Source organism: Eublepharis macularius, chromosome 11 (assembly GCF_028583425.1).
Source record: "Eublepharis macularius isolate TG4126 chromosome 11, MPM_Emac_v1.0, whole genome shotgun sequence".
NCBI lineage: Eukaryota > Metazoa > Chordata > Lepidosauria > Squamata > Eublepharidae > Eublepharis > Eublepharis macularius.
In genome coordinates this window covers 70,197,044-70,218,803 of record NC_072800.1, presented here as the reverse complement: position 1 = coordinate 70,218,803, position 21,760 = coordinate 70,197,044, and the positions used below count along the sequence as shown (strand labels likewise).

The 21,760-nt window shown below is 42.9% G+C and overlaps 1 protein-coding gene across 1 annotated transcript in view; it reads right to left on the bottom strand.

The window, feature by feature from the left end:
- GPR158 (G protein-coupled receptor 158) overlaps window positions 1-21,760 on the bottom strand; it is a 192,377-nt gene that overhangs the window by 43,461 nt on the left and 127,156 nt on the right. Inside the window, exons 5-6 of the mRNA XM_054991964.1 lie at window positions 14,398-14,466; window positions 7,207-7,316 (exon numbers count right to left, since the gene is read on the bottom strand). Coding sequence (XP_054847939.1) covers window positions 7,207-7,316; window positions 14,398-14,466 — 179 coding nt within the window. The remainder of the gene's footprint in view (window positions 1-7,206; window positions 7,317-14,397; window positions 14,467-21,760) is intronic.

Here is a 21,760-nt window from a genome sequence, read left to right as displayed (position 1 = left end):
TGTAAAGTAACTGGTTATTATTGGTTTTTGTGATATAATTTCTTGTTCTGTTCCTTCTTTTTCACACCATCTACTAATTTTCTACTCTATATCTTGGTTAAGTTATTTGCTGGTTAAGTTCTGGTCCTCACCTATATTTACTTTAATTGCCAAACTGAAAGTTGTGTATACAACAGTCTGAAAGATTCCTTTCTGCCATGGACTTGTGGTTTGGCTGTACATAGTTTGGGGGATGCTTTTGCACAACAGACCTAATACAGGGAGTGATTTGGGTAACAATAAAATGTATTTGCAACCCAATTTAGAATTTCCAATCAACATCTTCAGCTTTTGGAGTCATGCAGGCAAAAATGGGCAAGCCTGGAATACTGGAAAGATAAGCCATACAGCTTCTATACCAGGGGTGGCCAAACTGTGGCTTGGGAGCCACATGTGGCTCTTCTAGACATATTGTGTGGCTCCTGGAGGTCTCTGAGTATTGCCATGGCCATACATTTTATTTTATTTTAGTTTATTTTCCTCCCTTCCGTCACTTTTCTTCTTTCTTTCCATGTCTTTCCCTCCCTCCCTTTCCTTCTTTCTTTCCATGTCTTCCCTTCCCTTTTCCTTTTTTCCTTCCTTCCTTCTTTCCCCCCCATGTATTTCATATTTTCAATAAAAATGTTGGGGTTGCCAGGTCTGACTCACAATTACCTGGGGACTTTGGGGGTAAAGCCTAGCAAGGATGTGACATCACTTTTGTGATGTCACTTCCAAGTCAAAGGTCAGGTCATGGCTCTTCCCAAGCTCCACCACTTCCGGTACTGCACCAAAACCCCATCCCTTCTTGTGATGTCACTTTTGGGACACTCTCCTAAACCCGCCTCTTCATCTGAAGTCACTTCAATGCATCATGTCTTGTGGCTCTCAAACATCTGACGTTTATTCTATGTAGCTCTTACATTAAGCAAGTTTGGCCAGCCCTGTCCTATACACATCATCATCACCACCCAAGCAGGATAGAGACAATCAAAGACATTTTCTCTTTTGCCAGGGTTCCTTTTCCTGTTGGGTGGTTTGAGCTGATGGGGCAGGGAGAGACATCGGAGAACATTGAAACAACATGCATGCTCAGAGTATTTAGAATAATTGTGCTTTACAGGAAAGCTGTGCTACTCTCAGTTTGCAGTCACATTGCAATTCGAGCAGAAGAATGTCCTGCCATCACTATTAACATTTGCAATATTCCTTGTGTAGCTTAGAGCATTTCAGTTATTACTGAATACATATGTAACCCAGCTTTACCCGGAAGCAGATAACAATATTGAGGCTGCCAGCCTCCAAATACATGCCTTTTTGCAACCAATTCCAACTCTTAACTCAAACCAATAGGATTTATTTCTCAAGTTTTTGTCATCACATGAAAAAGTCTTGTAAGACATTTTTCACCATTAATGCAAAGTTGGTGCACTTTGATGCTGTGGGAGGAAAATTACCCTGTAAAAACAGAAAGGTAAAATTAAGAGAAAAATAATATTGTGGGATGCAAATATCTGAAAATCTATGACAGAAGGAAAGATTCTTTCTGCTCTGATTAACCTCAGCTTGGCTAGAATCTCTGCTAACAGAAAGGTACGCAGCTGTAAACTATTTCTGTGACAGTCCAGACTATACATCTCTATATATTATGCATGCTATCGATTATTTTCACTTAAACAGATCAATTATGAGTCCCTTTAATTAAAAGTCTTACGTAGCTTCAAAAATAAAAGACCACATCTAATTAAAGAAAATAAAATTGAATCAAAACCTTTGTCTATGAGTCAATAATGTAATTCACAACTCAGTCCTTGGTGGGGGGACAAAAGTGCTTTGGAGCTGACTAGTCCCCATGACAGTGTATCTGGCCAGTATGCTGTCATAAACCCCACTTAGAATGGCAGATCTCTTTGGCAATGCTCCACCTGGGTTCCTGTCAGCAGGGGGCTACTATGGCTGGGCACTGGTGTGCTGGCAGGCCAGGGGGCAGGAGTTACTCGCAAAACTGCTCCAGCCTTGGAAACATCACCAACTGCAGCGTAAAGTTATGCCACAAAAACAGTGGCATAGCCCATATTATTTTATTTATTTATGTCATTTATAGTCCGCCTTTCTCACTGAGACTCAAGGGGGATTACACAGTATGAGGTTAATACAATCAGTATCAAGTACATTTCAATACAATACCATAATGCAAACAGATAAAAGTTTAAAAGACATCGCATTAGCAAGGATCCAAGACAGAGTAGGGAAAAATACTGGAGCAAAACATAATCAATTCTAGGACTAACATTAGACAACATGGAGTGCTGGTTGTACATAGGAGTACATATTTAAAGCAGCAGATAATATATAAGGCAAAAATAGTGTTGAGGTCTATGATCCCCAACTCGTTAGTGAAGCATCTGAGACCCCTTCCCTACAATGCAGCCCGCCCATTTGAGTAAAAAGCCTTTTTGAATACTTCGGTTTTGCATTGTTTACGGAAAGCCAGGAGAGTGGGGGCTTCTGACTTCCTCAGGCAGGTCATTCCACAGGATAGGGGCCACCACAGAGAAAGCCCTTGTATGGGCTGCTGCTGACTTCACTTGTGCGCAGCCTGGCACCTGAAAAGTCACACACACACACACATGCATGGCCCCACCTAAACAGCCAGGAGGAGCACAGGATGCCGACTCAAGCTGCAACCAATCTACTTGTGCTACATCAGCGACCAAGTCTCCAGTCTCCATTGCCCAGTCTCTGCCCCCAGCACTCTACATAAACTCCAGCCACAGTGCCCATTAACTTGGTAAGTAGAGGCACGGCACAAGACTCTGCTCAAGAGGTCTTTGCTGTGGGGACTCATGGAAGCAGCATGCTCACACACAATCACCACCTTGGATGAGGGGAGTTGGCAACCTGTGTCCAGATATCTTCTTCACATTTGGCAGTTCAATAAAGTCTGTGTTATTCCACAACTCTCTCCCTGTCTGTTTGCTTGCCCATAGATGATAGTAGCGCCATGACCCTTCCTGACCCAACACCACCACACCTATCTGTCCCTTCTTTGTAGAGCTGCCCCTTGTTTTGTTCTGCTGTAAAGAAGAGCAGTGGTCCAGTGACACCTTGGAGGCTGTTGCCACATTTACCCTCTCCCCACTTGCAGGGTCTTTGCACCCACTGTGCCTGCTATTTGCAGGGGAGAGGAGTACACTGGCACCACCAGCAGCAGCAACTGCAGATAGTCTCTGCTTTTGCCTGCCACATTTACAAGCAAAGGAATGTTTTGATTGCCTTCACACTAATTGCATTCTGTCTTCTTGTGATATATGTCCTGTTCTTTCCCCTCCCCTCCTCTTCTGTATTTGACCAGTTCGGATCAGGCATCTGATGAAGAGAACTTGATTCTCGAAAGCTTATGCTACAATAAAATAAAATTGGTTAGTCTTAAAGGTGCTACTGGACTCTTTTTGATTTTGCTACTACAGACTAACACGGCTAACTCCTCTGGACTTATGGAGCTGTCTCTCATGAGACTGGCGGGTGTTACCAGATTTTCCAGGGAAAGCAGGGAGCATACTCTGTTAGGAAGTTTCCCTTTAGGGAACCAATGACACGGGAAACCCCAGCACGGTTCGAATCTCAGAGCTCAAAGAAACTCCTAAGGTGAATCAATTGGCAAAGAAGAAGAGAGTTTATTAGGACGTAAAGTAGCCAGGCTAGAGTGCATACCACGACCACTCAGGTTTCAGCTTATATACAAAATGATAATGAGCATCACCAGATACATCTCGCAATGTCGTAAGTTTGAGGTCATTCAGAACTATCAGTTTAGCAGTGCTGCATCTACCAGTTTTGCAATATATATCAACACTGGTCAAGCTAAAGAACACCGCACATGTAAGTAACTTAGATAATGGGTGGGTAAGTCAAGAAAGGGGATGTCCCTTCTTCAAAAGAACAACCAAGAGAACAGCTGTCATTCTTCATGTTATCATACCCAAGCAAGAGAAGGTTTGGTCAGCTATGCAGCTAACTACAAGGTCAGAACAATAGCAGTGAGTTTCCACTACGTTCATCATTAAGGCATGGTTTTATATTCCTTAACACATACAGCTAAACAAGACGTGCTGATAATCATGGGTGACTGGAATGCAAAAGTAGGGAACAAAGCGGAATCAAATACGGTTGAAAAGTTTGGACTAGGGTTATGAAATAAAGCAAGAGAACAGCTCATAGAATTTTGTGAAGCCAACCATTTGTCCGTTGTGAACACGTTTCACACAACCGGCAAGGTGGACCTCACCGGATGGCCGATACAGAAATCAAATAGGTTACATAATCGGAAGCAGAAGACACAGAGTCTCTCTACACAATACTTTTGACATGTGTTCTTTGTATGCTGGAGGATGCAGTGTTAGCTGGGAAGCGTAGTTTTAAGTCACAGAGCCAGCAGAGATCGCTCCAGACGGGATGGGTTCTCTCACAACCCTCCGCCACCTCTGGTGTCTCCCCCGCCAGAGCCTTTGCCCTGCTGAGGCTCAGTTAATTCAAAGTTTTAAGCAGCAAGGTCAGCAGGGTAAAAACTCCAGAAGGGGAGACAGTCTGGCATACCAGAGGCAGCAGAGGCTGTGAGAGAACCTGTCCCCTCTGGAGTGATCTCCGCCAGCTCTGTCTTTCAAAACTATGCTTCCCAGCTAAGATTGTCTCCCCCAAAACTTGACAGACACGTGCCCTGACGTTTTGTGTAGAGAGACACATAGAATCTCTATTCTGTTTACCGATACAAGACAGGACAGCTTTTCCTGTTTTCAACACCCTCCAAAATGTTCAGCAGCTCGAGGGGCAGCTGAAAACTCGGAACGTGGCCTTTTCTTTACTCCGCTGTCCAAAATGGCCCTCAGCCTTTGAGCTGTTTTAATGTTTTGGGTGATTTGGCCAACTAGCTGATGCTGCAGTCCGGTAGGTCAATGTTCCCAACAAATTGTTAAGCAATATGGGGGGGGGGGAATCAAAAACTCCCATAGAGCAGATGTGGCCCCTGGGCTGTACGTTGCCCACCACTAGCTTGGAAGATAGAGAACCCTAACGCCAGATAGTCAGGAGGTTGAAGGAAACCAGCAGAATAAGCAATGGATGCAGGAATCTGAGGACAGGCAAGTGAGAAAAAGATTGAGAACTTAGAGATAGGAAGTGAAAGGCGCATACAGTTGCCTGTTTGATCTCCTGTGCTCCGAAGAAGACAGGAGTCGCTGCTACCATTACTGCAGCATTACAGCCTGCAATCCTAATGAGTCAGTCAGGGATAAAACATGCAGTGGAAGAGGGTGATTATGTTAATTTCAACTAATCAGTTGGTTCTTTGACTGCGGGCTCCTAGACTCCAACAGACAATTTGGAGAAAGATTTGTCATCTTTTGCCTCTTTGCCAAGCTCAGCCTTCTGCCTTCCCGACCTAGTAACTCATTGCTTTAGACTATTTAATAATATGCTGATCAGGAAATCTCATAAGCCTGATGAGATTATCTCCTCGTGCTATCACATTCTTGACAGCATTAATGTAAAGGTTTGTGCGGGGAGGGGCGGCAAATCCTCTCATTATTACAGCTGTTGGTGTCAAACTTCAAGCTGTTTTTTCTTATGTTTCTAATTATTTTATCTGAATTCTAATTCTTTTATTTGAAATAGCGCCATTGCAAACAAACACCTTAATATTCTTCACAGCTCTGAACTGTGAGTTTCATAAAAAGATATTTGGCTTGGTGGGTGCACGCATGGAAATGCATAAGCAGATGAGTACATCAAGGGACATAGGGGGCTCCAAATCAGGGTGTTAGCCTACATTTTTTTGCTAGAGTTACACCTGGGTAAGAGCTGCTGAAACCCAGGAGGACATGCTTGTACCTAACTGTGAGCATCCAACAGTGCACAGATGGAAAGGTCAAATCAAAAGTCATGGAAAGGAAAACAGTCGCGTCAGTTCTTGTTTATTATTTGTTTCATTTCTAACCCAGGCTTCCACCCGAGCTCACAATGACTTACCCAGGAGGATTCTTCTACTCTTTCCCCACCTGACATGCCCCACAAAAACTGGGATCCCACATTTGGTTTCCATTGCTATGAAACACTGCAGAGTAATGCCAAGAGAGGCAACTCAAGGGAAACGAGCCTTGGCAAAACTACCACTTGAAAAATGCAATCTGCAACATTAACTGTCATGACTCCCTGTATGAGAATTTGCACATGTATAGACACTTCGGGCTACTTATGCATAGGATCACCCCTGCCTGTTGCGTCCAGTGACAGGCTCCAGCCACATTAAGTAACTACACTGTTTTCCAACCTAGCTGAGGTCATGCTGAAATTTATGTAAACATCTACACATTATGAAAACAATTAAGAGGATAATTGAAATATGAATTGAACTCACTCATGCATATTTACATCTCATAAATAATAAAATCAGCAAAGGTCAGTGGTAAAGCTCATATTTTTCATGTGTGAATACCATGTTTGATCCTTGGCACCCCCCAAAATTAAGAACTTCAGGTGGTAGGGCTGTGAACAACTTTTCGTCTGCGGTCACTGCCAATCAGAATAGGCAATGGGCTATATAGACCAACAAACCAATTCCGTACAAGGCAGCTTCACCTGTTCTCAGTTCAACCACATTAGAATTCAGCTGTCACTTCACAGGTTCCAATGTAAAGCTGAAGGATTAAAAACCCTCTGAATCTTTAAGCTACTAATTCTGTAACATAATCAGTGACCCCAAGCTGTGTCATCCCATTAATCATTTACAGGGTCATCCTAAGCAGAGTTTAACACTCTTCTAAGCCCACCAACTACTGTGGACTTAGAAGGCTATAACTCTGCTTAGGATTGCTTCTTCTTGGCAGTTCTCTTTCCAAAGAATGCTAAAAGAGATTAGCAGTAAAGATCATAGCACGGCATGTAAAGGTACCAGAAAAATAAACTTAACTTGTAGGCATGATTGCAAAATTTGATCAGATCAGACTTTGCAATCAAATTAAGGTCCCCTCAATTTGCTCATTTTGAATCTTATTGCAAGAGACTCTTCTGATGAGTAGTTTGATCAGAAGGTAGACGAACATTTTTCCCCACCATTCTTCACTGCAGTTCCCATGAAAACACACACACACACACACTTAACTTACACAGCAACAAAAATAACACATGTAATACCTGTGCAGTTTGAGTATAACTGTTCCATAAACAGTAGTAAATCCCAGAAGACGGACCCATCGTAGGAGAACACAGCGAAATACACTTGGTTCAAAATATAAAATGACAACCTATTTTAAAAAAAGAAAAGTACATTAGGTAGACACAGGGCAACTCCAGCGGAACAAAAGAAGTGTTCTGTGTTTCTTCCGCAGAATAAATGGATAAAATACATGACAATCTGTTCCCCCTCCCCCCACCAGTTATACATGTCTTTAAGCTGTGGAATGAAGATTCCAGAATAATGCTCATATCAGGGCCAAATTAACACATTATCTAAGCACCAAAACTCTGCCTCCGCATTGTTTGGTTTCACATTGCAGGGATCACAGAAATTTTTATTTATTTTAAATATTTATTAGCTACTTTTCCACAAAAAAGGAGCTCAAGGCAGCTTACATTAAAAAATATATAATAAAAGCCAATAGCATGGTTTATCCAGATTGCTGTGATATTTCTCAAGCCAATGCTCAACTTCCACCATGGCTGCTGGCATTGTTTTGGGAAGTGGCCACGTGTCCTGGGAGGAACACATTTCACCAGCCATGTCATGATGAGTGCTACACAATGAAGAGCTCAGTGCTGAGAAAGTAGTCTGGGGGCCAAGCTAGAAGTGATGAATTACACTATGTGATCGAGTGGAGCGCAAGTGGAGTGCAAGTGAACAGGGAGGAATACATGTGAGTCTGTTCACTTGCCATTCAAGTGTAATTCGTCGCTTCTAGCTTGGCCCTGGGGGTGGCCACCACATCACATAGGTATCACTTGGGTATTGAGGCCACTGTGATTTTGCATCCTGTGTTCCTGGCCCAATGTACAACCTTCTGCACAGAATCAATCTCGGGAAGGACCCATTCTTCCTGCTTCCATTGGAACCTGGCTGTGCAGAAAGTTGATTGGCTGGTCCTTGTAAGTACCCACATGAACCACTCCTCACCTCTCACCTGGAGACATGGCTTAATCATTGGGGGGGGGGTGGAATCAGATAAGCCTTTTGAAAAGAAGACACAGATAAATGTTTCAGCAGATAAAAATGCTAAGGCATTTGAATTTCTTAAAAACTGAAACATTGCCTAAAGCAGAAAAGGAGAAAAAGCAGCAAATCTAGAGCTAAGCATTTATGCCGTTTCTGGAATGCAAGAGAAAAAAACCTGCACCCATTTCTGTAGGTAGGTAAGTTTTATGCCCCTGTAACTTCTAGCACGCAATAAGCTTAATGGTGCTTTTAGTGTCGTATTTGAAAGCACACTAAGTACTTTGAGAACGAAGTGGTGGTGGTAAGTAGGAAGCAGCAAGGGACACAGCCACCTCCCAAGAGCCTTTGGCTGCCTTGCACACACATTTCTGCTGCCTATTCTGCTGGAGCATTTGCATTCCATCAAAATTCTGTTGCTTGCTTGTGAATTGCTGAACTCCACAAGTTTGAAGATCCAGTTTTTAAAAGCTGAAGTGTTTCAGGAGTGAGATGCGGGGCAGCAAAGAAGTGTGCCTTTATCATAATGCATTTTAAAGAGCTACAGTGGATCAACAAGCATTTGCATGTCTTCTCCTTCAGAAGAAGGATCAACAAGCATTTACACGTCTTCTCCTTCAGAAGATGGATCAACAAGCATTTGCATGTCTTCTCCTTCAGAAGAAGGATCAACAAGCATTTGCATGTCTTCTCCTTCAGAAAAAGAATCAACAAGCATTCAGAAGAAGGATTAACAAACATTTGCATGTCTTCTCCTTCAGGCTTCCTCTGAGAACAACTCCATAGATACAGCTCTGCCTCCAGCTCCTTCTCCCTCTTATATGTATTTAATTTATTTATTTTAAACAATGGTCCATCTCCAAGCCACACTCATTTCCTGACCTACACCACATCTTCCTATTCATTAGTTGTTGCTCCTGGATGGGCCAGTGCTTTGCACTCCTGTAGCCTTAGGCTTCTTGGCTCTTGGATCAGATGCTGGAGAGTTCCATCTACCCTCCACCATGATAATGATGCTGCCCTTCTTGCACTTCACCCAAGCTGGGCACTATCCTCTTCTCCATGCATGAACCCCCTACTTGCGGCTCATAGTCTTGGGGCAGGGTGGGTAAGCCCCAAGAAAATGAGGGGTGCTTTACAGTTAGCCCCAGCAGCATGGGGTTTGTCTGTCCATGGTGGGATCTCCTGCCACACCAGGTGAGTGTGGGTAAAAAAAATGGATAGGCAGGACCAACAACACAACAGTACTTCCCGCCAAGATTATTTAATCATAAATGTAACATTTATTATTAAATGTATATGCCACCTCTCCCAAGTCCTGCTCAAGATGGCTTACAAGTAAAAATAATACCATAAAATCAGAAAAATGTAATAAATTATCAATATAAAAAGCAAAACAAACCATTGGCATAAAAGCTGCATAAAACAGCCACTGAACACATCCATAAAACAGGCCAAAAGCAGACTACAATACCTCTTAATTAAAAGCCTGGGTAAAAGGCAATGTTTTGGCCTGGCACCAAAAAGGCAGGATAGTATGACCCAGGAGAAACTCATGGGAGAAAGACATTCTAAAGGTGAGGTGCCACTACTGAAAATGCCCTGTCTCTAGTGGCCAGCCACTCAACTCTGAAGGTAGGGACACAGAGAGCAGGGCTTGGGGTCAGATCTTAACAGGCAGGCTGGACAGAGAGTCCTTCAGGGGCAAATGTGCATGAGACAGCATGGTCAGGCTAATTTCTGAGTTACTGCAGCTTTTTTGAGTTGTACCTTTCAGAACTCATTATTGTTCCTTATTCTAACTTCCTAAGACTAAAGTGAAGGTAGGTGAAGCCAGGAGTCAAACCCATTTCACTGTAGCTGGCTATATGCTAACATTTACTGAAGAAAGAAAACCCCGCTATTTATAACATAAAATAAGCCCCCATGCTGATGTGTACATTAAAGCGATAAACAAGCCTACTGCTGGCATGGTTCAATTATGGGCTGCTTGCCCTGCTTAGCGAAAAATGAATGTTTTAATAAACTATCTTGAAAGGAAAGTCAGAGCATCTTTGACTCCTGGACAGCTTCTTAATAAGGGACTTTTCCTTGAGAGTGTTTTTAGAACATCCAGCCACTCTGGTTTGTTTGCCTTGTAAACTGACATTTTTCTGGGCAAAAGCTTGCACATCAAAAGGGCCCAAGGGCAGCCCTTACTTTACCAAACCTGGTGCAGGCAGAGATGGGGTGGTCTTCAAGATTCTGGGGACCAGTGGCCCAGAATCACAGCTAGTCACCCCCCCTGTTTTTCCTTCCTCCGTGGCTAAGCAAGGATGCTGCCCCCAGAAGCCAGCTTCCCAAGCCCCAACAGATGCATGCAGTAGCTAGAGCCTGCCCTTCTTTTCCTTTCAGGGGGTAGGGCTGTGGAAAGATGCCCCCCCCCGCAACCCAACCATAGTGCCCAGATTAGCTGCTCCAGTAGCCCATTGACTAAGACTGCCACTGAGCAGATATGACACCAACTTTTGCAGGTAAGAATTCAAAATTTCCATTAGGCTCTTCTAGCTCTAACTTAAGCTTCCATGGTTTTTTAAAAAATCTTTGAACAAAATCTCCATGCCACAAAGCAGGTTTGGAGGGGAAAGCCACTGGCAACATAATACGAGGGCTACAGTTTGAGGAACACAGGCTCGAAGCCTCCCTGGGCATTCAGAACTAGTTGTGCGGTTCTTTGTAATTTGGCTTGCACATGTGCCCACTCATACATAACACATGAGAGGGAAGCATGCAATAATAGAGCTAGAATACAATGAAAATAACAGCAGGCATTTTCAACTGGATTTTGTAAAATAAGCTGGTTAGGTAACTTAAGACATTTTTAGTCCATTCAAACAATATTAAAGCTTCTGGTTACTTCAGATGAAGAAAGTTAATTACGGCAGAGTAAACTGTGGGAGACAAGGAGGAAATCAAAGTGTGAAACTCTAATTACTTTTCTAGCTGTACTGCAGAGCAGGTATTAAAGGGGGAAACAGTGTCCTTAAATGTCATTCCTCCACTAATAAGTATCGTATTAATTAATGGGTTTCCAAGGAAAGTTGCTTAAGGTCAGTTCTTTTAAATTCTAAATAAAGCCACTGGTTGAGATTTTCAAAAGTATCCTAGTGGTTTTTGGAGCACATGTTCCAACCAGCATTCACTTTAATTGGGACTTAATGCTTATGTCCCTGGCATCTCAATCCTCAAAGAATTCCATGAAAGGGAATCTCGTCGGCTTCAGAGGAACATGTCCCATTCCAGACACACAGTGACTACGAGGCACAGAAGGAATTCCCGTGGAAATGAATGCACGAACCCTATGACATTTGTACATCACTTGGCTCTGTTGAATGGAATGAAGAAAACCTGCATGCTCAGTAAACTCTGTTGCTTATCAGAGATCTGATGTCCAAAAGAAAAGTCTGTTTGGTTTGGGGATCTTAGGCAGTTCTGAGAATACCAGTTAATTAGGGTTGCCAACAGGTCTGGCGTAAAATGTCTTGTCCTTTCAAGAGAGGTTTAATGGGTACAGATGGGCAGCTGAAGCTTTTCTTGGCATGAAGGGAAATAGCATTGCCCGGTAAATAAAACCCCCATTAAGCCTGTATTAAAGGGACAGGATGTTTTTTCTCCAGGCTTTTGGCAACCCAACAGCTAATTCTAAGATGAGGTTCTCTGTTCCTTTAAGCTTGCATACTTACTAGGAGAAGTCATACTAAACTCACTGGGCTTTCTCCCAGTGAACGCCTAGATACTGAAATGGGCAGGATCTAATGTTGCCGCCCCCCCTGCTGGGGGTAGGGGGTGCCCGGACCCAGCTCCTGCCCCCTGTCTCTGCTCACCTGGCCAGCCGGGGAGGCACCTGGGGGGAGGTACATGCACAGAACATGCATATGTTTCCTTGTCGTGCTGGAAAATGATGTTGTTTGGCCCCTGGGGATGTGGCACCCCTATCACTCCAAGTGCGGAAGGTGTCGTTTTCCCCATATCCCTCGCATTGCTGCAACTCTTACTGACCACTGGAAAGATCAGACCCAGGGTCATGGGATCCCTGTAGAGGAATAGGCTGGGATAAGGCTACAATTACTTTTCTTTCCTCTTCCACAAGAGCATCTCTGCTCAGGTGAGGCAACAACCTCTCACTCCAGCTCTCTGTCCAACTCTCATGGTCGTTCTTCTGCAACCTCAACTCATTATATTTTGGGGGGTTGAAAAGAGCAGCAGCAGTGCAGAGGAATATGGGAAAGCTCGCACAGATGGTAGGATAGCGCCCAGTCCGTCTAAGATTCAGCTAGAAGAGCTTCAAAGTTGCATGGAGGCAGCTGCTTCCTTGACAGTGCTACATTCTGTCCCTGTTCAATGTTCTAAATCCATAAAGTCAATGACTTAGAAAGGTCTAATTCTGCTTAGGACTGCAGAGAATGGTCATCTTTTAGGGCCAAATTAGACATTATGTGAGAGATTCATGATTAGAAGCTCTTCGGTTAAAAAAAAAAAACGCTTAGCAGCTCCACATGGCTATTTTAAAAATAGGGAAGGTATACTTAATCCCTTTCTCCCACACATCTTCTACAATTCAAATAATCCCCTCGAAATTGTAAATAGCAAAATGGGAGGAAACTGCCCTGACTTTTTCAACTTTGAACGAGAGTTAACTGCCACAGGCTATACTGTTGCATGAAAGTTGTTTTCTGTTATGTTCATTTGAAATCTCTACCCATTACAACCAACCAACAGGCATCCTAGGATTCAAGAATGATGCAAATACTCACTGCAGTGGACAACTAAATACCCTCACACTAGGAATATACAGGCCTTTCCGCATCTTCTTCTAGCATGCTTCGCATTTTTATTCTTATTTCAAGACTGGAGTACCCATGGCCACCACATCACAGAGGAGAAAGTCATGTTTGCTGCTGTTTTCTTTTGTTGTTAATCAGATATCTGGATTAGTATCAGTCTTATAGCTGGAAAGCACCCTACCAGGCAGCCAGGTTTATAAACAAAGGCTATACAAATATACCGCCCTGGGGATGGGCGGTATATAAATTGAATAAATAAATAAATAAATAAATAACATTTAGCAATGCTAAATTGCTAGTCTAGGGCTCTGCACATGATTAGAACTCAGGGCCAAGCTACAAGTGACGAATGACACTTGGAACGGCAAGTGTATTTCTCCCTGTTCACTTGCCCTCCACTCAATCCACTTGCCGTTCAAGTGTCATTTGTCACTTGTAGCTTGGCCCTCAGTCATGATGTGAAATTTCTGCACTTCCATCTCTATCAAATTCTGCATTTAATCCCCAAGATCCGTTAAAGGAGGGAAAACTGAAGAGCTCATAAATGTACATCTCTTCCTTGTGTTCCCCCGTCTATGACTTGCTGGAAGTTCCTTTTGTTCTTTCTGTTTTTCTGTGTCACTTTCTGGGTTCAGAAGCATATGATGCCAGAAATAAGGTAGCGAGCTTCTTTCCTTTACATGTTCCAAAAAGGCCATCTGTTCTCTAAGGTAGGTGTTCCGACCAAAACAACTCAGCATCTTTCCTTTCTTGCATTGTTCTACCATGTACCCACGTACAATAAAAATAGCTGTTTTTGTTGAAAAAACCAAGTGACTATATAGGTTTTATTTTAGAGGTGAAAAAACATCTATTCATCTTTCCTGATTTATAATAAATACCAGAAGGACAAGAAATTGTTTTGGCTTTGCCTTTTCTGTTTAGGGCTCCTTGATATTCTCTCCATTTCCAAAGAACAGTAGACATTAGACTCTTAATGAAATATTGATAAATCTGTTTTAAGGAGAAAGGTTGCACAAAATATTTTCCATACGTTATCAGTAATAGGCCTATCCACCATTTAAATCCAGGTTTCTCAAGATGGGACCCTGAAAGGCAGGGGACAGTCAAACGCCTGACTGCTATTCGCTTCCAGAGTAATACTCTTCTAAATCTATTACAATCAATGGGCTTAGAAAGGAGAGATCCTAAGCAGGTCAACCCAGAAGTATGCCACCAGAAAAAATGATGCAGGAGGGTGATTTCTTGGCTGGAGAGCTGTGAAATAAAGAGTTTGAAAGCATCTGAGCAATTTCCTTACAAAATCAGTTGTACAATTTAATCACATGTATTTGGGCAAGCATCAATGCAACTCACCGGGAAATAAAGAAGCAGTGATCCAAACAGGATGGTCTCCAAGAGAATGAGACACGATGCCCTGATGCTCTACAACAAAAACAAACAGGGACAAGAAATTAGTGGCTTTGGCCTCACCTTATTGTGATAAATGACAGTCTCCCACACTTCCCATTTCCCCAAGTGTCAGGAAATTCCAGGGGCAGGGATTCCTTGGTTTGGTTCCCTTTAGAGGAGAAATCACGGGAGACTCATAGGGCTTTTGTGGTATTTTCTTTATTTACACATGTATGAGAAAAGCACAGGTGCAGGCGAAGAGGAACTTGCACAGGTGAGCAGATCTGCTGCTCCAGATCTCCTCCACAGAGTGAGAAAGAGATCCTGTACCAGCAATGTGCTTCAGCCAAAACACAACAGTGCCTGCCCAGGGCCCACTTCTCTCTCCATCTCTTCCAGAACCTAAAACTGCTCTTCCTTTGTGTACACACACATGCGCACACATACATGCACACCCGACCCCTCTCCTTTTTGCTGAACCATCATCACCTCTTCCATACCCTGAAGGATGTTCGGAAGCAGCCATCTCCTAATATTTAAGGTCCATTAAGGAGATATCTATAAATTGTTAAGAAATATTCCCATTCTTTATGCCGTTCTGTCTTCTGCCCCAGGCATGTCACTTTAGGCCAAGCCCATAGGACTGACCAGTTCTGAATAAACATTCCCCAAGCTCACAACATCACAATAAATACAAATATGTACTTTATCACCCATCTGACCAGCCACCTGATTTGCAAATCAGTTAATCCAGATACTGACTACTGTAATTTAAACTGTCGCTAGCCTCAGTTCTTAATAGGTTTACTTATACATCAGTCCCTCTGAGGTCATTGGAATAGACTTCTTAAGTAAATCTGCTTAGGATTGTTTCATTAGTCCCACAGAAGTCAGTGTAAACTGAAGTGATCCACTGTAAGTAGGTTCTTAGAGTGCACCTTGAGAAACACCACATTCCCCAAATGCACAAGGCACAGTCCTCCAGCACTGATGATTCCCGCGGCTGACAGAGTTCCTGATGCATGGTGATGTCTCCGTAGCTTGATTTCCAATGATGAGCATATTCTGCTGGCAGGAAATGGTACCTTCTTCCTCTGGAATGCTTTCCGGGCTCCTAATTTGGGTTGACAGTGCTGAGAGGTGAAACAGAAGCCTTCCCTTAAAGCAGGTGGAGGTCACTCCCAGCAGGCAATGTGAATTGTGGCAAGCCAGCCTATTTAGCTTGGCCCAACAGTTCCCTCAATCCACCCCGAAAAGCTGGAGAGTAATCAAGCTGGGGTCACAGAGGAGAGGTGGAAGGGCAGGATGGAAGCCAGCAGGGAACTGATGAGGGGCCCCTTTCTGTAGAGCAGCAATTGTCTGAAATTACAGTTTGGTGTGTGGCAATTCTGCGAAGGAATGCTGGAGTACAACCTCTCCCGCCAAGACCCTGCTCACAAAGTATCGTTTAGGACTAGACATTATGGAAGTATTGTTTTCGTCCACTGCATTTCCTTTCCTATGTATGTGTGCCTCTTAAAAGCAAAACCATCGATGTCTCAGACTGGCAAGTCTAATGCAGACTTATTTACTCCCATGCCAAATATGTCTGTATTCAGCTTATGCAGTCTGTTTGGCTAAACACAGACTTCACACACCTCTCTTTTTGTTTGCTGGTGCCAACCTCTTTACAAATAGATGTTACATGCTTTTCAGCACAGAGGTAAAAAAATATTACCCGCCCCTGCCATAAAGCCTCATCGTTGATTTTGTGAGTTTCAGCTCTCATCTTTTATGCATGTTTGCAAATGTTCCAATTGGTTGAACCTGAAATACTACCAATTCTTCAATATTATTAGCCATTCTGAATTTTTTTGCAAGGTGTAAGTTGCTAGATCACACCAACAAATCTCCTGGCTTTAAGATACAACACTTTTGCTCTTATTATATACACAAATATCATATACAACTTTAACATACAAACACTAAACAGCAAATTAGGGACCATTTCATATTATGTGAATTTTGCTAGATTTCCACCACTCAATAGTTTGACACTCATTGCACGTTAGAGAAGAACAAGTGGTCTGACTTTTCCCCAACATCTCCAAAAAGGTGGGACTCATGTAATTCCAGTCTGACAGTACACCCCATTCCTTAATTTATAACTTTTGGCCCAACAGGTTTGGAGACCTGGGAAGTTCTAAGTATATGTCAGAGTGTCAGTATTCTTGTCAGTCTTTTCTAGACAGAGCCACGCCATATTAACATGCTATAATCTGTAGCTGTTTAGTTTTCCTCCCTCTAGGCCCAGGTGGTACCCAGGCCGCATATATCCATGGGAGCGAAGAGTCCTTATCAGCCCGTTCCGGCCCACAACCTTGATGTCCTTGTCTTCTCATGCCTTCGCAGACAGGACTAAGTGGGGAGGCTGAGAATGGGTGTTTGAAGTGTTGTTACTTTCGTTTCATGTGTCATTCTCAACAAAGCTTTTGTTCAGCCAAGGGCCTTCAGCCTTTGGAGTGTGGACACCTGTATCCTGAGCATAGTCTTTCAATAAACCTTTTGGAATCAAGAAACTTTGTGCTTCTTTCAGAAGGGGGGAGACGAACTCTAGATAACTGGGATTCCATAGTCTGACAGTATACATTAGTTATATAAAGATATACCTCATTAATCATATAATTCAGTATTTCAAACATATACCATCAAAGAATCATTCAAGATAAAGCAGACAGGTGCCAAATGTATCCTCAAAGAATCTTCACACAAACCTATAAACAAGTGGTACATCAAACATTCATACTATCCACATACATTTCTTAAAGTGTACAGTGCTCTGATACAGTATTCATTTCTTAAGGTGCACAATGCTCCACAAAACATTTCCTAATTGCTTTTTTCAAATAGTTATAGTCATTAATAATGGGAAAGTCCATAATAAGTCATGCCAAAGTTGAATTCTTATTGTTGCAGGGCCAACAAATGCCTCTAACTAGAGGCTGGCAACACCAGGGCTCATTTTGAGAGGGAACGTGCAGGAATGCAGTTCCGGCAGTTCCCCAAAGAGGTCACATGACAGGTGGCCCTGCCCACCTGACTCTCGGCCATTTTGGGCCCGTTTTGGCCTGGATTGGGGCTGAAATGGCCCAGATCGGGCCTCTGACGGGTGGTGGATCACTCTCCCGCTCAGCAGCAGCCCAATCCTGACCATTTTGGGCCCCTTTTCGGCCATTTTCAGCCCCTTTTTGCCATTTTGGGCCCAATTTCAGCCCTGATTGGCCAGGATTGGATCCAAAACAGCCAGGATAGGTGATGTCAGGGGGTGTGGCATACGCAAATCAGTTATGCTAATGACACACTTCCAGTGATGTCAAGGGGTGTGGCATATGCTAATGAGTTATGCTAATGAGTTCCTCCAGCTCTTTTTCTACAAAATGACCCCTGGGCAACAGACTGCATAGAAGATGACCAAGAAACTGTGCAAAGTCAAGTAGATGAGAAATACTGTTGGATACAATCTGAAGTACTGCGTGTGGGGAGCTTTGCATGCTCAGGGTTTTCTGTCCTCTTTTCAGTGCGGCCATTTGTTCCCCTAAAAGCCGCCCCCCTCAAATCTCAGATGTTCCCAGAACACTATTGCAGCAAGCAGGAGGCGCTTCTGCCCAAAGTAAATACCAGTCAATCCTGTGTGTACATGGAAGGGCCTTGTACGTGGGCTTTTTTGGATCCCAGCCATAATATTTACTCCCTAGATAGCTCCAGATTTACGTTTCATAAGCAAAATAACTATTATTCCCAGCTTTGGAGCCTGGCTTAAAGAAAAGCAGCTGGTGGGAAGGAGCTGCAGGGGGAAGTGGTGAGCGGGGAAAGGGAATTGATTTCTCTCACCCACCTCTTCTCTTGAATTTGCTCCCAATCAGCTATTTTACTGCTTTCCAGCATTCTAGAGTGGGCACACGCTCCGGCAAGCCCCAGGAAAATGAAACTTTGTGGTAATGTGCCCCCCCACCCATCCTTCATCATCTCTCCCCAGGTTGAATGGATCACAGTAATTTTGAAATGCGTTGAGTTAAATCAGCAATGAATGAAGAGTTATCTGCTCCCTGAGCAAACACATTCAAAGCAGTGAATCATGCGCCCACAGCTGTGGTTCTGAACAATTTAGTACATCTATGGTGCTCCGCTAATGTCTGCATTCCAGTCACAGCTGTTGACCTATTAAGGGCTTTTCAATAACCAATTGCCTTCTTTGAAATCGATATTCGGGACATTTAAATAAAGCTTGAAGTATCTCATTATCAATGGTTTAGAAACACTCGGGCAAATGTCTCTATTCTCCTAAACAGATACAGAAATCATGGGGAATAAAGCACCCTGAAGGAATTAAGAAGGGCTGTTATGTTAGGGGGCGTTTCCAATCAAACATGCAACCCCACCTCCAACAAACTGCCTTTGCATCTAACAAAGAGCGCTCGAGTCTCAAAAGCTTATATCCTGGAAAGTCTTGTTGGTCTTTAAGGTACTACTTTGAAACTTGCAGTTCTACTGCGTATCAACCCAGCCACCCACCTGAAACTGCCAACGGCAACAAACAAACAAAAAAACAGCAAGGAAACTACATTTCCTAAACCTTTGCAGGGAGCTGGGGGGACAACCACGTGCCTGCTGAAAGATGCAGAATGCCCTTGCCATTTCCTTTAATTCATTTTTACTGCTTTGGTTTGCAGCAACCAAGAGAACATGATTACTGGCATTTTGAAATCTACATAGTGCTCAGAAGGCAAATTGGGAGCCTATTAGTTCCCACTACTTCTTTTCCTTAGTTCTTCTCCTTAGTGATATATAATCACCAGAATATTAGCACAACCTCAAACAGTGAGCAAGAAATGGTCAGGGGAAAACAGACCCCAAAGGAATCGGCATTCCCTGCTGAGCAATGCGCTCTTCTTGTCATTCCATTATTCCTGCTGGGACTACTCCAATAGCTTCTTGTACCAGTAAAAAAAAAACTGCAGTTATTCCACCCTGGAGAATCATTAAATATCTCTTTGCTAAGAAGGTACAGCTGTTTGGGGGCCTTGCTTTCCCACAGGCTGAGAAACAAAGCAGCTTCTTTGGTGTAATGAAGCTTTTCATAAATAATGTGAAAATACTTTTAATGTTACCTGCTGTCACCCACTGAACTTGTACTAGAAAACTAGTTCTAATGACCACACCTAATAATAATAATAACAACAACAAAATTTGATTTATATACCGCCCTTCAGGACAACTTAAAACCCACTCAGAGTGGTTTACAAAGTATGTTATTATTATCCACACAACAATCATCCTGTGAGGTGGGTGGGGCTGAGAGAGCTCTGAGAAAGCTGTGACTGACCCAAGGTCACCCAGCTGGCTGCAAGTGGAGGAGTGGGGAATCAAACCCAGTTCTCTAGATTAGAGTCCTTCCACTCTTAACCACTACACCAAACCGGCTCTCCGTGTAGCATACATATGTAGCTAAGACTGGGATTACTTTGGAACAAGTTCTTTTAATGGCCTAAGTGAATACTGGAGTTATCCGTCATCAAGATTAACTCTGCATTAGTTTTAGTAATTTTTTCCAAGAGGACACAACAAGTTACTGTTGGGAAAGTTAGTCTTCTGTGTGAGTGCTGAAATACAGAGCACCCCAAGGCTCAGTATTCTCAACAACGTTGTTCAATATTCATATCAAGCTGCTAAATGGGATTGCACCCGGCTACGTGTGGCTGCCCTCCCTCAACTCTCATCTGATGCCGCCTCAGATTTTAAAAATGCACACAGTAAAAAGAAAAGAAGTTTGAGGTTTTTGAGTTGAGACTTACTACTTAAGTGTGTTAACTTTCCAGTCTTCCCACAACTTCAGCTAATCCTGAGATCATTTCTCAAACAGATCCTACCAACCTCAGGGGCAATAAGCAGGCAAATCAATCTAGCCGGCACTGGTTATTTCAAGGATCATTTTGCCTGTTCAGGTGCAAAGAGAAGATGAACTGCAAGCCATTCAAGTCCATCATTTTAATTTCCCAGACAACCATGCCCTTAGAGGATGCTGCTTCTTCTGTAAATGAGAACGTAGTTCTTAAAATGGATAAAAGAAGCTGCATGCTACAACCACTAAGTAGCTACTGTGAAAATGTAAAGCTGCTCTCAGGGTGCTATGTTCACGATGACAAACGTTGCCAGGAAATATCAAGGTAATCCAATAAGGGGCTTGACTCATGTGTTGTCAGGGGAGTTCAAACAAGGTGAGTTTGCCTGGCAATTGTATGTGTTGGTTATTGCGTTACCTTCTCCAGGAGCTGTCGATGAAGACAACCCTTCTTAATAAGTTTTCTTTCAATTATAAGGAACCCTACAATTTTTCATTCATTTCTTTAAAGCTCCACTGGAAATATGGTAGCTCCACCACATGAGGAACCCTTGCCACCGCCATATTCCCACTCCTGCCTTTTATCCTCAAAACTCTTCTGTGAAGGAGATTGGCCTAAGAAATGGTGACTGGCCCAACGTCAACCACCAAGTGACCTTCATGGGTGAGCAGAGATCTGAGGTTGGGTGGTCCCCCTGGTCTAAGGCCAATACTATATCCACAAGCAGATGTGAGCTTATTTTTTAAATAATAACCTGGGATAATACAAGAAAAAATGTTCTAGCTGAAATAAATGGGGATTGGGCAACAGTATAGGCTGTCAATTTGGTATAACATTACTGCAGCATGTGTGGTTAAGTGTTAATCCACGGAACCACTTCACACCTTCATAAAATGGGGTCAGCTTTGTTTATAGTTCAGATTCCCAATACCTCGCAGGCTCTGAATCCAATAACCACAAACCTAGACATCCTATTAAGTAGCAATGGTTATTCTTTTTCAAAATCACACTACTAAATGTTTTCAAAAAAGCAGAAAGCATTAGGCGCAATCTTCTGGGAACCTTTCCTGAACAGACCCTACTGAAATGAAAGAGGCTTGCCTAAGTACACAGATTTGGATTGTGTCCAGTCTCTCCCTGGGCACTAGCTGCATGATTATAAGTAAGCACTAAACGATTATTTGCCCAAGGGAAATCATAAAAGTTTTTAGCTGGCTGAACTGCATCAGATATAGCTAAACCCAAAAGTTACAAAAGAATACACATGCTTCAAATCTCCATAGCTTCTGGCTCTTTTGGGAAACGACAAGATTTATTAGCACTGAATATTGCTATGTCAATACATAAAATTAAAGAATTTGAGCTTCTGAAATGTGTGCAGTGAGAAAGAAAATGTTAATATGCATGTATAGGAAAAATTATTTAGAGTCTGAGTTGGTATATTCTGT